The sequence below is a fragment of the Salvelinus alpinus genome, chromosome 22 (genome assembly GCF_045679555.1).
Source record: "Salvelinus alpinus chromosome 22, SLU_Salpinus.1, whole genome shotgun sequence".
Lineage (NCBI taxonomy): Eukaryota > Metazoa > Chordata > Actinopteri > Salmoniformes > Salmonidae > Salvelinus > Salvelinus alpinus.
Window position 1 is genome coordinate 13,997,606 of NC_092107.1, and position 18,234 is coordinate 14,015,839.

General features: G+C 42.3%; 1 protein-coding gene and 1 pseudogene across 5 annotated transcripts; one reads left to right on the forward strand and one right to left on the reverse strand.

The window, feature by feature from the left end:
* Positions 1-157: 157 nt before the first annotated feature.
* Positions 158-1,743, forward strand: LOC139548702 (centrosomal protein of 55 kDa pseudogene; annotated as a pseudogene).
* Positions 1,744-2,514: 771 nt separating this feature from the next.
* LOC139549048 (inositol polyphosphate 5-phosphatase K-like) lies at positions 2,515-13,861 on the reverse strand. 5 transcript variants are annotated; one of them, XM_071359128.1, is made up of 14 exons: positions 13,831-13,861; positions 11,882-11,987; positions 9,483-9,587; positions 9,104-9,212; positions 8,674-8,790; positions 8,336-8,511; positions 8,048-8,159; positions 7,611-7,720; positions 7,322-7,348; positions 4,759-4,999; positions 4,298-4,435; positions 4,134-4,217; positions 3,953-4,057; positions 2,515-3,762 (listed from the first exon to the last, which is right to left on the reverse strand). In XM_071359128.1, exons 1-14 carry the CDS (start codon positions 13,844-13,846, stop codon positions 3,682-3,684), a joined length of 1,527 nt encoding a protein of 508 aa, XP_071215229.1. In that variant the 5' UTR covers positions 13,847-13,861; the 3' UTR covers positions 2,515-3,681. The 5 variants fall into 5 exon arrangements, with proteins under 5 accessions (XP_071215229.1, XP_071215232.1, XP_071215231.1 ...); XM_071359131.1 differs by lacking the exon at positions 13,831-13,861 and adding an exon at positions 13,089-13,246; XM_071359130.1 differs by lacking the exon at positions 7,322-7,348.
* Positions 13,862-18,234: the final 4,373 nt, after the last annotated feature.

An 18,234-nucleotide genomic window follows, 5' to 3' on the forward strand; every position in this document is an offset into this window, starting at 1 on the left:
TAAAAAAAAACGTTAGTAAACTAGCTAACAAACCGGGCTTGCAAGATGCCACTGAAATATAATTAGTGAACCAAACCTCTCTTCTTACCATACCTTTACTGTGCGGTGTGAAACACTGGTTCGTGTTAAAAGTTGCAACAATGTTGCCTGTCTTGTCTGCAATGAAGGAACTCAAGGACAGGTTGTAAACAAACGGTTGCTAGATCAACGCAACACATTGCAATCTTGGCGGGGCCATCAACCGCGGGAAATGTAAAAGGTCAGCGATGTGTACATTTGGATTCTAACAACATCTGTGCGAGGCAATTTACTAACGTTAGATAGCTAACCAACGTTAGCTATCTTAGCAACGATGTCATCCAGCAACAAAAACAACTTCGCCGACAAAATAGGCGGAAGGCTGTGTTGCTCTAGAAAGAATATGGAGATCAGTAAACTCAGAAAGGAGAATGCATATCTCAGGTCATTGGATGAGCTGTCTCGTCAGAAAGAAGAACCATCAGATTCTGAAAATAACAAGCTTTTATTAGCGAAAATCCTGTCACTGGAGACTACGGGAGAAGAACGCTCAGCAGCTACTGGCCAGGGCCCAGGAAATCTGCTCTCTTTGCCAGCAGCCACATGTGGCAGGGGGTGAGACAGTGGCCGGTCTTCAGGCCCAGATAGACCATTATGTCAGGGAGGCGGAGCAGAGAAAAAGACTCTTCCAGTCACTCCAAGCCGAGACAGAGGATGTTAAGAACAAGCTGGTGTCCATGTCTGCTAAGTGGCAGGAGCTGGAGAGTAGTAGAGCTGGCGGTGGGTTGCAGAGCTGCCCATCAGATGGACAGGTGTCCACCACCAGTACTGCAATGAGCCATGACCACCTCAGAGATGCCCTGGAAAAGAACCAGTAGTGGCTGGCCTACGACCAGCAGAGAGAGGCCTATGTGAAGGTGGTGTTGGCCCGGGTGTTTGGGCTGGAACAGCAGCTGAACCAGGCCAAGCAGGCCCTCGCACAGCAGCATAAAGACACCCATTCAGAAGAGAGGTCAGTGCAGATACAGAAGCACTATGAGATATTGTTAATGACGACCAAGAAAGAGCTGGAAACTCAGAGAGAGCAGGTCAATACAGCCCAGAGACAACTGTCTGAGCTGCAGTGTAGGTATGAGGAGAAGCAGAGAGAGGTGGGAGAGGTGAGGCAGCAGTTCCAGGCAGAGAGGCTGAGTATCCGGCAGTGTCCAGAAGGAGAAGCGCCGCTCTGGGGACAGAGAGGGCCGTCTGTGGGCTGAGATGGAGGAGCTCCAGGCCCGACTAGAGGAAAAGGAGATCAGGTGTGCTGAGCTCCTAGTAGAGGTGAATCTACTGCAGAAATCCCTACTGAGCCTGCATGAGGAGCAGCAACGCATCACAATTCTGAAGCAGCGGATCCAGGTGTCCGCCAAAGACCTGGAGGATGAGAAGCGAGACTGTCAGTATTTACAACAACAGCTCCACAAGGTGTTGAAGGAGTTACGCAAGGCAAAGGACCACTTCGCCAAACTCGAGTCAGAGAAGGGGCAGAGGGAGTTGTCCTGCCTGTACGATGCCAGCGCTCACAGCAGACCCCCAGCACCCCTGAAGCCGTCCAAAGAGAGCTTCACCTCCCCCTCTCAGGTCGTCAACCAGCTGGACGAGAACTTCTTAGTGTCCCAGTTGCCGAGCCCAGTACCCCACCAGCACCACCGAGAGCTGCTGGCCCACCTCGAGCACTGTCTGTAAACACTGTCTGGGCTGTACAGGGGCTGGGAGCATAGAAGTAGGCCTAGATCTATCCTATCTATTTAGATTCTAGTCCTATTTTTATGGCTGGGAGTACCCACCCCAATAAGTAGTACTCTGGAATAGGCTAGAGGTGACATTTTACTATTCTAAAACGCACTAAATGTAACTTCCCATTTAAAAATGTTACAGGTGGTGCAAACGCAAGCTGAAATGTCAATGTCACGTTGTGCACTGCGTCTGTGTGTTTAGAAAAGTAAAACGTCAACCTGTATGTCTATGTACCTTGATCCTGGATTGCTTCTGGACCGGTTTGCCGATCAAACTGGAAATGGCGCTTACTGTATACTGTAAGGAACATTGCTTCAAGCCATTGAGTTGATCAATCAATTTATTTTATAAAGCCCTTTATAACTGTTGGAACTATTTACTTTTATATTTTTCTCTCTTTGACTAAAATGTAAATCAGTTGACTGGTTTAAAATACTTGATAATTTTCATGTTCAGAGACTGTTGTGAATTGTTGTTCCTAATGTCCGTTATTATTATCATCCTAGCATAAATCTTCCAAATACCCGTTAATAAAATGTTTAAAAAAGCTTTCTTTTTATATTAAATGTATAGTTCTTGTTTCCAGCTAAGACGATAGTTTGTAGATTAAAGTCAACAATCTTATTACAATAACATAAACAGTGTAGACTACATTGTATCAAAGGTTTAAAAAGGACTTATTGTATTTCTATTCCAGACTAGTGATAAATGACAGGCATCATCATTTAGAATTTTTTATTTAAGCTTTAAATAGGTTACAGTATAACATTTGTTTTTATTCATTTACCACGTTACTGAGAAAATAGAGCACTCCTAATTTTCAATATACTGTAAAAACAGAATGAAGTGGCTTGAGTAATCTTTACAAGTCAATGTACAAGCGTTTTCAATAAGCAAATAAAGACATTTGAACAGGTCTCGCTTATGCTGAAATTGGTCAAAGAAAAGTACAAGAAGTTCTATAGATTAAATGTTGATGCGTACAGAACAAGAAAGACTTGCATATTTTTTAAGAATAAGAACAATATAATCATTTTCAAACGCACCAATAAATAATCAAATAGGAATTCCATAGTTTTGTACCAAAGCATCCATTGAACAGTTATTTACTGGTTGTTAACATTGAGGCACTTGTTGAATCCACTGTTTTCTTAGATAACTTTCCATCCCCAATCACACTTACTTGAACCAAAATTACTTCAATAAATACCTAAACCAGTAACGCACATCTATAAAAAGGGCATGGTCATGAATGTGAACAAGAACAAATTGTGCAATATTTTTCTCGGAATGGCATAGCACAGCATAGCACAAAGCGTTTTCTTAGCAGAGGACTAAGTTTGCAAAGGGAAAATGTAAATGTATGAACCATTATTTAAAACAATGTCATATTCATGTATTAACGATACCATTATATGATTGGTCAAATTTTCAAGTGAAACAGCCACGACTCTGAAGTTAATGTTCAACTTCTGTACAACCTACCTGGAACATCTGACAATGTCCAATGAGTTCTGTATCAATCCAGAGACAAAACACACAAAAAAAGCATAAATACACGGAACAAAAACACAACCTTTCCTAAAACGACGCTGCCAATCTCTCTCTGCGACTGATTTTAAAAGCGGGATCAACATCTGAACAGAACTGAAATAACCACTAGGCTACTGTTGCCGCCACAACTGGCAGTGGAGAACAAGACAGAAACAGTTATGATTCATTAAAAACAAAGTGCACTGGCCTATAGTTAAGTAACATTCCATGACTTCAGCAGCACCACAGCTTGCAGATAGGCCACCAAAGGTCAAATGTGTAACAGCATTGACGGACAGACAGTGTTAGTGGGCATGTTTGGTCCAGCAATAAAGTCTGGTCCACTCACAGGTCCTAACTCGCTGTGGCCTTTTCAAGGCCGTCGATGTTCTCCGGTGCTAGACCTTCCTCAACGGCCCCTTTGGACTCTTGTACCTAAAATCAGACGGAGACATTTCTACATTCAAACGGAGAATCTCCAATATTTTTAGTCCAGGAGTTATAGGACTAGGCTGAAGCTGCATCCAGAAAACTGGCCCAAAATGTATGTGAATGCATGAGTGTGCGTATGTATATTCTCTATGTCTGGACTGTTCTTGGTGGCTTACGGTAAACCTGCACTTACCTTAAAGGGTGAGCTAATACCCACAATGCATTGGAGTGTACTGCAGTAATAGCAGAGCACGCACTCCCCTCCCAGCACCGGAATCTCATCCTTGCTCACATAGACCTGGGTAAACACAGAAACATATTCAAGCATCTCCATGTCATCAAACACAAAAGACACACGCACGCAGTCATATTACCTGGGCGAGCTCGTCATTAAACGAGACCTCGTCATCCTTCACCCAGGTGTAGGTAATGTAGTCCGAAACACTCCTGAATCCCACCTGTAACACAAACCTGTAAAAACGACACATCGACTATACTTCTATGATTCAAAAGAACAGAGGGTTAAGTCGACTCTGACCTTGTAGAGGCCTATCCAGTCCCAGGCGCTAGAAGGGAAGGGCTGAAGGGGGCTGTAGATCACTATGGCGTCAAAGTCGGCGCTCCATTCACCCTCGGCACACACGCGCACCAACGGCGTCTCGTACATCTTCCTCAACTACAGTGTGGGGATAGACAGGAGGGAACGACAGAACATATGGAGGGAAGAGGTAGTCAGGATTGGCTAGAGGGTGAAGGAGTATAAAGCAGTATATTTGCATCACACGGTTTCACTATCAAGAGTCACATTGGAAAAGAAGATCAGGGCCTGTATTCAAAAAGCGCCTCAGAGTAGGAGTGCTGATCTTGTGTTGCCTCTTAGATCATAATGAATAACATTATATGGACAGGAAGGATCTGATTTTAGATCAGCTCTGCTACTCTTAAGACTGTTCATACGGTCTCAGATGCGGGAATTGGAAATGCCGCTGTCTCAGTCACCTCCAAGGTAAAGATGCCGATGACAGGCTTGTGGTCGCTGACGCCATACTCCATGTTGCTGGTGTACGAGTCCTGCTTGAGTTTCAGAGGGAACTCTTCCTCCTCCTCCTGCTTCTTCTTGGTGTTCTTCTCGTCCAGACCAGAGTCCCTGTCCTCGTCCTTCTCCTCCTCTGGGGGTGTCTCTTTAGGCTTCACCCTCCACAGAATCCGGTCTGTCCAGGCCGGCTTACGCATCTTACCACTGGGCAGACAGACAGACGGGCGGACGAGAGAAGAGACACGGATTTAGTGAGAGAGCGAGCGAAAGAATGATTAAGTCAGAATGGGAGATGGAGAGGAACCGGCAAACGGACAAGCGAAGGGATTTAGCGAGAGACAAACAAGATGTGGAGAAACAGAAAGACTGAGTTCCAAATGAACTAGTATATCACTTAGAATGCATGCCCAATACATTGAATCATTCTAGTAGTCTGCTAGTATGGATATCTGAACAAAGCCTGTGAGAGAATGACATGAGAGAGTGTGTTAGAGATGGAGAAAGTATGATGAGGCATCTCATAAGGTAGCTGGATTTCTTTAGCGTTTCCTCCATCTCCGTGTTATTTCAGTCAGCTCGACATGATGGATCAGATTCCGCAGTGCTTGCTTTGTATCCTTTCATATTCCTCATTAGTAGTCTCTCATAGCGGATTAGTTTTCCATTCTGTCTCACTGGGTGACTCATACAGTGAGTGCCCTCTCTATTGTACTGATTAGTGCACAGCGGTGGATACCGTAAGTAACGACACTGACACACACAAACACAAGGTGATGCACACACAAACACGTGCGCCCATACAGGAATACATACTGTACAGCTACAGTGCATTGGAAAGTATTCAGACCCCTTTACTTTTGACACACTTTATTACGTTACCGCCTTATTCTAAAATTGATCAAATGTATCGTTTTCCTCATGAATATACACACACAATACCCCATTATGACAAAGCGAAAACAGGGTTTTAGACATTTTTGCAAATGTATAAAAAATTTAAAACAGAAATACCTTGTTTAAATAAGTATTCAGACCCTTTGCTATGAGACTCAAAATTGAGCTCAGGTGCATCCTGTTTCCATTGATCATCCTTGAGATGTTTCTACAACTTGATTGGAGTCCACCTGTGGTAAATTCAATTGATTGGACATGATTTGGAAAGGCTCACACCTGTCTATATAAAGGTCCCACAGTTTGGTGGCAGCATGTCTATATAAAGGTCCCATGAAGCATGGTGGCAGCATCATGCTGTGGTGATGTTTTTCAGCGGTAGGGACTGGGAGACTAGTCAGGATCGAGGGAAAGATGAATGGTGCAAAGTACAGAGAGATCCTTGATGAAAACCTGATCCAGAGCGCTCAGGACCTCAGACTGGGGCGAAGGTTCACCTTCCAATAGGACAATGACCCTAAGCACACAGCCAAGACAATGCAGGAGTGGCTTCAGGACAAGTCTCTGAATGTTCTTGAGTGGACGAGCCAGAGCCCGGACTTGAACCCGATCGAACATCTCTGGAGAGACCTGAAAATAGCTGTGCAGCAACGCTCCCCATCCAACCTGACAGAGCTTGAGAGGATCTGCAGAGAATAATGGGAGAAACTCCCCAAATACAGGTGTGCCAAGCTTGTAGCGTCATACCCAAGAAGAGTCAAGGCTGTAATCTCTGCCAAAGGTGCTTCAACAAAGTACTCAGTAAAGGATCTGAATACTTATGTAAATGTAATATCCATTTTTATTATTTTATAAATTTGCTAAAATTTTAAAAAACAAAACTGTTTTTGCTTTGTCATTATGGGGTATTGTGTGTAGATTGATGAGGGGGAAAAAAACGAATGAATCAATTTTAGAATAAGGCTGTAACGTAACAAAATGTGGAAAAAGTCAAGGGGTCTGAATACTTTTCCGAATGCTCTGCATATAGCGATTCATTACAACTATATAGTGAACAATCCAAGCAGCAGGAAAGGAGGTTGTGCTGTATATAGCTAGTAACCATGCCTGTTAGAAACTGACAGCTGCTTACGCCCACACAGAGCCAATGGTACAGTCGGCTAGCAAAGCTCCTCTCTCTCCGTATGAGTGGGAATTGTATTGTGGGAGTTAAATGAATTAGGCTTAACAAATCCAGAACACCGTGTCCACTGAGAATGGCAGCCACCTCCGCACAATGCTGATACGCTTCAATGGAATTTTCCACCGGCTTCATATGCAGAATAAAGCGACTTTGATATACCGTATGTACTGTTAGAGACAACTGTGTTAGCTGTAGACAACTATGGTATTTATCACACAGCATTCACATCAGCAGAAAACCCCAGAAGCGCATACACACACACAAAGAGAGAGCAAGGTCTGGGGTTCTGTAGGCACCATTTTGTGGGAGAGAGAGGCATTTTGACTTTCCATTGCAAAAATCTTTCCGTCACTGCCTTGCAACCGTTTTAGTGGGCTTATTGTGCAGGAGCAGAATACTGCTTAAGGGGGATTAGGGGGGGCATTAAGAGAGGGGTGTTTTGAGCAGCTTACTGGAAACCAAGCCATGTCCCGTGGGGCCTGTGAAGTCGAAAGAGAGCAGAGTTGAGCATTTGAAAAAAATGATGTCTTGTAAGGAGAGCAGGAGTCAGCTCAGTAAAAGCACGCAGAAAAGATGACACAAAAGTGACAAGTCTGAAAGAGTGATGCTTTATAGAGCCAAAGACTAATACAGATCAGGAGAGAAAGTGTGTGTGTCAGTGACTGTGTTTGTGCACGCATAACTCAATATGTGTGCGAGTGTGCCCATACGCCTATGATTGCACGTCAGCCATTACATTACCTGCTGTCATAGCAGTCAGAGAACCTGTCGAATTTGTAGGTTGGTTGAAAGTCCAGAGGTCCCTCGTCAAACTCCTGCAGGAGAGCCTCCGTCTTCTTCATCATGGTCAGCTGATACAGCCACACGGAATGACAACAAAAGCATTACATTCAACATCCTCAGGAAATACGATGGCGGCATCCCGAATAGCACCCTATTCCCTTTATAGTGCACTACTTGCACTTCTTTTGGATCAGAGCCCTATGGGCCCTGGTCAAAAGTAGTGCACAATGAAGTGAACAGGGTGCCATTTGTACACCCCATGTCTTACATGCATGAAAACAAGACAGCTAACTGTACGTGTGTAAAATGAAAAGCCACGGTCCCTTCTCCAATCTATGTATAGTACTGTATTGTCCAAGATAGAGCAAAACAAATGCATCCCTCATGAGTCTGACCTGGTCTTTGCTCCACAGCAAGTTCAACTTATGGCTGGTGATGCAGTTGCGCAAAAAATGCATGCCGTGATCTTGGATGCGGAAGTTCAAATCCCCAAACCAAAAGACCAGCCTGAGAGAGAGAGAGAGAGAGAGAGGGGCCAATGTGAACATTCAACACAGAGAGAGCACAGTAGTACTTAAAATCATATTACAAGCAGATGTCAAGCTCCTCCATTTATAATACCGAAGCAGCAACTGTGTGAATATAGGAAAACACACACTCAACTGCGTTTAATGTATACTGACTTGTGGTCGAGGATTTGCGGTGTCTTTTTGGGGTCGAAGGTCTGCGTGTCCAGGATGTACTCGAACTCGTCGACGCGCTGCGAGGCGTACTGCATGTGTGCCGCCAGGTGACAGTTGAGAAAGCAGAGCATGTGGCCGTAGAAAGACAGGCGGATGGACACCCCGCCTTTATTCCCCTGTTGGGCACAAGGTCAATCAATCAAATTTATGAAAAGCCCTTTTTTACGTGAGGCTGACACACAATGCCTTATAGGTGCATTTATGACACTTTTAGTGCATTATAACACTCGCTATAAGCTGTCATAATAACTAATAACATCCCCTGAGCCTGTTCTTACCCAGTAGCCGGAGATGCCTGTGCGAGAGTAGGTGTCCTGGATGTCTCTAATGAATGGAACGTGGGCCAGTTTGGAGAAGAACAGCAGTAGGAGGCCCTGCATGCGGATGGAGGACACCTGCAACACAACAAGATAGCAGACACCCTGAGATCGCTTCATCTAAACCTGGCCTATTTTCAGGCTCTTTAAGTATCCTGGAGAAAGACAAAAAGGCAGAATCAGAAGTGTGGAAGCAGAGTGGCACATAACAAGCAAATGATATTACTTTGAAAGACAAGGAGGTGAAAATAAACTGAGGACAAACTATGTTGGGAGCACATTCTTCTGTTGCCTCAGACTAAGGTTGGTGGCATGAAACTAGTTAAAACCGGTCTATGGTGCTGGAGTGGTATTATTAGTGTTATGAAGTCATATTGTCCCACTGTTGTACCTTCAGGTAGCCTCGTGGTGCCAGGCTGGACATGAAGAGATGGCTCCAGGAGTCCTCAACGGCCATGTCTATGATGAACCTGTGAGGAGCAGAGTACACCTCCTGGAGACTATAACACACACACACACACACACACACACACACACACACACACACACACACACACACACACACACACACACACACACACACACACACACACACACACACACACACACACACACACACTATTGTTGCCTGTAACATTAGTATTATACAAATAAACTTACTGAAGCATTTTCACCATACCACTTAGAAAAATATATATATTTTCCTGTCATGCCATTGTACTGTGTCTTAATCAATATCCAATCAGCATGCAGTAGCTCCGCAACCCCACCCAATCACGTAGAGGTCTGGGGTCTTTGGGGAGTTCAGGTGAAGCAAGGAGCTGATATCATCTGGAGGATCAGCTGTAGCAACATTCCACGTGACCATGTGAAGCCTGGAGGGATCGAGAGAGAGAGAAAGAGAGGGAGTGGTTAGAGAGGGGGCGATGGAAAGCAAGAGAGAGCAAGAAAGGGAGAGGGAGCGAGAGCGAGAGAGTACAGCAGATCATGATTCACTTGCACAGCAGTTTTCCACAAAACTAATTTGAGCAAAAGCCTGACAAATGGGACTGCAACTTTCAGAAGCTTATTTAGTTACACAACAACATCATGTTTAGCTAGTCTTGAATGGACAGTGGTGGTTGATGAAGCCTATTCATATCTCTAACCGTAGCCTATATCAATTCAGATACTGTGAATGAAGAACACTTCTCAACGAGAAACTAAGCCAATTCCTTTCCATGTCCTAAGCACAGGATAAATTGAACACTGAACATTGACTTATGATCTCTAACATCATAACCTTTCAGTTCTGTTAACAAAAGGGCATTTTGTGTTATCAAATTTAAAAAAAGATAAGCATGCCAGAGATTACGATACAGAACGGAAGAGACCGCCACACACTGCCTGCTCTGAGCTCAAGAGGCTGATCAAACAAGGGTCCACTCCAAAGCCTTAAAATCAAGACATGAAAAACATGTCTAACTTCTCCACCAACTCAGACCCTCTGCACTCAGATAAAGACAGACACATTTGGACTAAAATGGGGAAGTCATTGCTGTACATTTTAGTCAAGAAGAATCATTAGTATCTAGTCTTACGATACTTTGTGTTCATCAACTAAACCCTTGCAACGAAGAACCATATGCAATGCATTTTGATTAAAAACAAATCATATGATGTTATAAAGACAGAGAAAGTGGAAGTCAAGTTGAAATAAGGCCAAAGAGAACAGAAAAGAGGAACCCTGCAAAGCCTATCATGTCCACCTGAAGTTCTCTTTCTTGAGCCGGTTGGCCCTTTTACCACAGATGAGGAAGGTGTTGTCCAAGCTGCCTACCATCTGCTCTTGGAGCTGGGGCGAGGGGTCCAGGTCATCCACGCAGGTCATGAGCTGGGCGAGGCGCTGGCGCAGCAGCAGGCGGCTGCCCGAGGACAGGTTGGCAGAGCCTCCGGGCGAACCGAACAACCGGCGGATCTCATCCATTGTGGGTGATCTTCTGGAAGGAATCTCAGTGTCGGGAAGAGAGGAGGAAAATATGGAGAACTAAACTGTTGCGATGAGCAGTTCAGAAAGGCAGGTGATTCTTCCTTGTTTACAAGGGGAACATTTCACTGCAGATCATTAGTTTGTCCTTTAATGGAGATTTGGATACTTGAATATTTGCAGAGATCATAGGCAGGGTCTTCTACAGTGGTCTAACTGCAGATGTATGTCCTTGGTGATTCTTTCTTGTTCCAAGATCCATCAAAGGGAGACCTTCATCACAGCACTTCCCCTTGGCATCATGTGAGAGTCTGAATTTGATATGAAAGACCATACCGAACTCCTGCTGTCACAAAAGCACAGAAATGGCTACAGATTCACCAAAGGTCCTGTCTTGGAATTCCTTACGGTATAACAGGTGGAAGAAGAGCAGCTAGGACATATCTAAAGACTAATGTATACTTTAGACGGAGCAATGATGCCTTACATAAAATCCAGCCTCTGGAAGTGAATGAGAGACATGAGAATATTTTTGGAGGGTCTGAAGTAGACTGAGAAGGATTACGGGCTAAGCAGAATCAAGAAGGGGCCACATGAGACCCACTATGTGAAAACAACCCCTTAATGTTAACTTAGTCTGTAATAATTTGCTTAACACCAGTCCACAATGACAAAACTTTGAGCAAGGCTTAAAGAGAAACACAAAGTGGCAGTGGTGGTGGTAGACTTTGGGGCCCAATCATCTGCTTTACTGAACTTTCCTCTGATTTGGAAAGAGTGACGTGGAATATTTCTCTAATATGTGTGGGAATGCAATGCACTGCCAAACCTAATCACAATAATACTAATGTATTATGCTCTCAGCTTTGTATTGGGTGCTGGCACTGGCAGACAATGTGAGGTTAAACTGTGTTCTGTCTGGGGGAATACAGACCTAATAAGGAAATAGTATGCCTGTGTGCATGCACTAGAATTACATTTTTGAATTGCCTGCACAGATATCAGATAACTAACAATCCAACCATGTGCAGTTCTTTGTCAGTTCAAATGCAATGCTGCCTGCATTGCTGAATATGACTCTGGGTGTGCAGTGTCCATTGACCATAAACAAATTAAATGTGCAGTGTCTCCTTAAGCACAAAACATGTTCTCTAATCAAAGTTGTTAGCCGGAGCTCATATGACCACAAGGAGACATTCAAACCTGAAAGTGTCTTTGTTGCAGCAGTTCTCCTCCATGCTGACTGAGTTCTTGACTTGTGACTGGGGGTCTTCTTTGGTATCATCGTCATTCTCCATAATCTCACCAGCTGCAAAATCATGGAATTATGATAACGTTACAAACAACAAACTCATGGAATCATGATAACGTTACAAACAACAACAAACAACAAATGACATGAAAGCACAGCAATATGTTGTCTGAATAAAATAAAAAAGTATTGAATGTCAAGACAGGAACCCTAGCTTGCTAGCTAGTGTGAAATAGGGTCCACTGCTCATGACGTCATTTCTAGTGGTGTAAAGTACTTAAGTAAAAATACTTTAAAAAGTACTACTTAAGAAGTTTTTGGGGGTATCTGTACTTTACTATTTATATTTTTGACAACTTTTACTTCACTACAATCCTAATGACAATATTGTACTTTTTACTCCATATATTTCCCTGATACCCAAAAGTACTCGTTACATTTTGAATGCTTAGCAGGAGAGGAAAAAGATCAAATTCACACTCTTATCAAGAGAACATCCCTAGGTCATCCCTAGTACTGCTTCTGATCTGGAGGACTCACTAAACACAAATGCTTCATTTGTAAATTAATGTCTGAGTGTTGGAGATAGCCTCAGGCTATCCGTAACTTAAAAAATACAAGAAAATGGTGCTGTCTGGTTTGCTTAATATACGGAATTTGACATTATTTATACTTTTACTAGTACTTTTGATACTTAAGAATATTTCAAAACAGATACTTTTAGACTTTTACTCAAGTAGTATTTTACTGGGTGACTTTCACTTTTACTTGAGTCATTTTCTATTAAGGTATCTTTACTTTTACTCTTGTATGACAATTGGGTACTTTTTCCACCACTGGTAATTTCGGATATCAATATTTGCTAACCTAACTCCCCTGCTAACTAGCTTGATCGTTACAGTATATAGTAGTTGCATGCAAACAACACTCTGAATTGCAAACGTTCAACGTTACATTGTGTTCTCTGAATTGACATTTCCGAATGTTAGGAATGTTTTTACACATTAGATGAGAAGTTAGCTACCCCAGTTATTAGCTAGCAATTAACGTAGTTCCTTTAAATTAGCTAGCTAACGTTAGCTAGCTATTGTATCTGTGTTTAGGATTACAACCGATTAAAATATAGAACAAATAATACATTTACAATGTTCTTACTACCTGGTAATGCCTGTTGTTTTGTCGTAGCCTACTCTCATTCGGATTACAGACATTTGCACGAAAAATGGCAATTGGGTGAGATTACGCAACACACTTTGTTTACGTTTTGCACACGCACTTCCTCAAAGAAGATAGCCGAGTGGCCGCGCTTCTTCTTCTACTTCTATGGTGTTATGGCAGCCCGCAAACAAGCATTAGAGGTGAATGCCCCCACCTACTGTATGGATGGTAAACTATATAAAAAAAATATTCATTATAGGAGAGGGGTAAAAACGACCTCATACAAAAATAAACACATTCCAATTCGAGTCACATCCCGACACAGGCTCAGGGGCCTGTGAGGGCAGAACATCCTTTGACCGGATTTTTTGCAACGCCTTGGCTGAGTCCCAAAAAACGTTCTGCTGCACTCACAATGATTCCAATTTTCTCTGATTTCTTCTTTGTTTGTGCTGTGAAGTTTATGACCATTGCAATAAACGCTACGAAGTTCACCTTTTTCACAAGTAATATATTAGGAGCCCTTGATTGCCGAGAAACATTCACTGGTGCAGTCTCCACAGTTGCAGCATATAACCTCATCTGACATTTGATATTCTTCCCATCTGCATACACTTGATACATGCCCAAATCTTTGTAGGGGCTTGTGCACATAAGCGCTTACATGGTATGTCATAAAGCTTTACATGAGAAGGGAGAGACTTATCAAAAACAATAATTTGGATGAAGTGGGTTTTCTTACTCCATCCACCATACATGTCAGTCGGCCTGCACCAATCACTTCACCTACTTCCTCAGGTATATTATCTGCATCCCAAGAGATAACCCCCTTGACCGGCACCCTGCTTTGGAAATACATATACAAAACATTCCATTCAAAAATCTTTTGGAGGCAGAATGCAAGCTTCTTCCGTTCCGCGGACACACAGAAAATCTGAATAAGATCAGCTCTTGTGACTCTCACATATGCCACCTCACTCTACGCATCCATGATACGTTACTCTTCGTGACTTCAAACGGATCTCCCAGGTAATATTGATCCAAGACTCCTACTATAAACAAATCTAGGAATATCTTAGTTTCTATCACAACGTCACTTAATTAGTTTCCTTTCTTTTTCATTCGTTCTCACGCTCATCTTTACCCACCCGCCATCACTTTCAAACAGAACATACATTTCCGTCATGTCAAATCAAAGTTTATTTGTCACGTGCGCCGAATACAACAGGTACACCTTACAGTGAAATGCTTACTTACAGGCTCTAAACAATAGTGCGAAAAAAAGGCATGTGTGTTTTTTTTGTGAGTGTGTGTGTGTAGGTAAGTAAAGAAATAAAACAACAGTAAAAAGACATTTGAAAATAACAGTAGCAAGGCTATATACAGACACCGGTTAGTCAGGCTTATTGAGGTAGTATGTACATGTAGGTATGGTTAAAGTGACTATGCATATATGATGAACAGAGAGTAGCAGTAGCGTAAAAAGAGAGGTTGGCGGGTGGTGGGACACAACGCAGATAGCCCGGTTGGCCAATGTGCGGGAGCACTGGTTGGTCGGGCCAATTGAGGTAGTATGTACATGAATGTATAGTTAAAGTGACTATGCATATAAGATAAACAGTCATCTTCCCTACAGTACTTCCTCAATGAGTGAGGGTAAGTGAGGTCAGGTCAGAGGGACCATTCTAGCCAATGAGAGGGCAGGTACGCGTGTGAACGACAGGCACAACAGTCGTTTTTCTCAAAGTTGACAAAATGCCACATGCAACCTCTTATATCAGTACATTTTTAACTGACTAAACATTACAAAACCTATACTCTTATCAAATAATTTAACACTCTCGCATAGACCTCCATACAAAAAAGGGCTTATCTCACATAGACAGATTTTGGGCGGAGTAAATCCTCTCACTTCGCCTCTTCCTCAACTCCGTCAGTGCCACAATTCTTGAATAAACGCTATGGAGCCAGATAGCTGCCAAAAGGTTGAACGTACGTATTGTTAGGATCGTAAGAAAATCCATACGTAAATTGTTAGGATCGTAAGAAAAACCATTGTGAAACATGAAACGGAACTGTTCAATTAGATCTGTAAAACGTACAAACCTTATGTTACGACTATGAATGAACATTTACAAGATAAATTCTTACTTTATGTCTCCCTTTACTCGGTTACAGATCTTTTTTATACATACAAACTTTTGTCAGGAATGTGGCATCTGCAAAGGACATGAACCGAACGTAGCTAGTCGAAGTTAGCTAGTCAACCAAGCACTTCTAGCCCTGACGTTAGAGTTGCTTTGCAGCTTCTGGTTTCATTTCCAAAATAACAGTTTAGAGCTTGTGTTAGAACGGCATTCGATAACAACGTTATATCAGTAGAGAATTATACTTTAAAAGACACAGAAGAGCTTTGTCTAGAATAACCGCCTGTGCTGCATAATATAAAGTAAATATGATTTAGGCCAGGCCTACTCCACTGTCTAAATAATCCATGCTGTTGTGTGCTATTTAATGGCCAAATAATTTCATAATTGATTTTTATAGCCGCGTGGGGCTAACTATGGTGATCATGTAACCTGGTGAATGACACGTTTTCCAGTATTTGGGAGCACAGACTCTAGGCTTTATATTAGGCATTTTGACTGTTGTATTTGCGAATTCCACTTGTACCCCATCACACAGAGGCTATATCCATATCAATAAATGAGATAGAACAAAATATCGATTAAGTCTAGGCTATAACCTGTCCTGAGCGAAATAGCCAAGGGGTCCCAAATGGTCAAGACTATCAACAGCCTATTCAACAAAGGGATATGTTCTATCTTCTTTGATGTAGTTCCTATTACAACTCAGACAAATGACTGAATGGATGACATACTGACTGGCTGAACTGAATGAAGGATGAATTAAACGTTCAAATATGTTGGAATTATGAGTTGCATGCATGTGCTGCACTTTTTGTCTAGTAGGCAAATAGGCCTAGATTAGGGTATGACTATGGCTGCATGCCTCCAGAAGAGCATCTTCTGAGGCTGAGGGGTGCTTTTCCGAAGGCGCATGGTGCTGCATGGAGATCACAAGCTCTTCAACCGGGCAGCAGTGTCGCAATGGAGGGAATAACCTATACGGAGACTACCTAAGACCACCGCAACAGAGTTATTGTAAAGTGTGGGAATATGCTTATGCCAGACTTAGCCTACGTTTAACCTCTCCCTTGTTCATTTCAAAGTCCGTATGTTCATGACCCCGATTCATCTAAATCATGTCAAATTATTTTGAATTCATATTAACCCCTCCTACAAAATATGCTTTGGCAAGATTTTGAGTGATGAAATACACCACCGGTCAAAAATCTTAGAACACCTACTCATTCAAGGGTTTTTCTTTATTTTAACTATTTTCTACATTGTAGAGTAATAGTGAAGACATCAAAACTATGAAATAACACATATGGAATCAGGTAGTAACCAAAAAAGTGTTAAATCAAAATATATTTTGTATTTGAGATTCTTCAAATAGCCACCCTTTGTCTTGATGACAGCTTTACACACGCTTGGCATTCTCTCAACCAACTTCACCTAGAATGCTTTTCCAACAGTCTTGAAGGAGTTCCCACATATGCTGAGCACTTGTTGGCTGCTTTTCCTTCACTCTGCGGTCCGACTCATCCCAAACCATCTCAATTAGGTTGAGGTCAGGGGATTGTGGAGGCCAGGTTATCTGATGCAGCACTCCATCACTCTTCTTCTTTGTAAAATAGCCCTTACACAGCCTGGAGGTGTGTTGGGTCATTGTCCTGTTGAAAAACAAGTGATAGTCCCACCCAGCGCAAACCAGAAAGGATGGCGTATCGCTGCAGAATGCTGTGGTAGCCATACTGGTTAAGTGTGCATTGACTTCTAAATAAATCAGTGTCAACAGCAGTTAACTCTAATGAACTTGTCCTCTGCAGCAGAGGTAACTGTGGGTCTTCCTTTCCTGTGGCGGTCCTCATGAGAGCCAGTTTCATCATAGCACTTGATGGTTCTTGTGACTGCACTTGAATGTTCTAGATTGACTGACCTTTATGTCTTAAAGTAATGATGGACTGTCATTTCTCTTTGCTTATTTGAGCTGTTCTTGCCATAATGTGGACTTGGACTTTTACCAAATAGGGCTATCTTCTGTATACCCCCCTACCTTATCACAACGGATTGGCTCAAACGCATTAAAGGAAAGAATTTCCACAAATGAACTTTTAAGGTACACCGGTTAATTGAAATGCATTCCAGGTGACTACCTCATGAAGCTGGTTGAGAGAATTCCAAGCGTGTGCAAAGCGGTCAAGGCAAAGGGAGGCTATTTGAAAAATCTCAAATATATTTTTATTTAACACTTTTTTGGTTACGACATTATTCCATATGTGTTATTTCATAGTTGATGTCTTCACTATTATTCTACAATATAGCAAATAGTAAAAATAATGAAAAACCCTTGAATGAGTAGGTGTCCAAACACTTTTGACCGTTAGTGTACATTTAAAAAAATGAGTGGCAAAGACTCCAGTGGTCATGCATAATTCACAGATTCAACAAACATCTATTATTATTTCATTATTCCTGGTATATACTACTGGGTATGATTGCAGACAGAGCCCAGAGAATGGGATGGTGCAATATTGAATTAGTCATTTTGATAAGGTGCATGCATGGGGATGTCCACATCAACCAGTGATATGCCCATGCTGTAAAGATACACCAAGTGGACTGAAACTTCCCTGTTGTAGGCATAATACAGCTAGTGCTATCGAGACATGCGCTGGCAAACAAATCTATTACATTAGCTACATAAATGTGAAGTAAACTCAGCTGAGGAGTAATAGAGAATGAAGACTTTACTTGAAAACGTGCAGGATACCTCTTTCTGGTTTCCCTGACTTCAGTTTTTAAAATCTTATTTAAAAATACTGTGTTATTCTTGTTCGCATAGCACTCTTCAAAGGGCGTTTGGTGTACGTTTTTTTGTTTGTTGGCGAGAACTGCCAAAAACTCTAAAAGGTATGTTAGTCTGTAATCGTAACAGTGTTTGTATGTTCACAGATGAAATTTCACATTTCATGCATGGCTTTTCTTACGATCCTAACAATTTATGTATGGATTTCTGT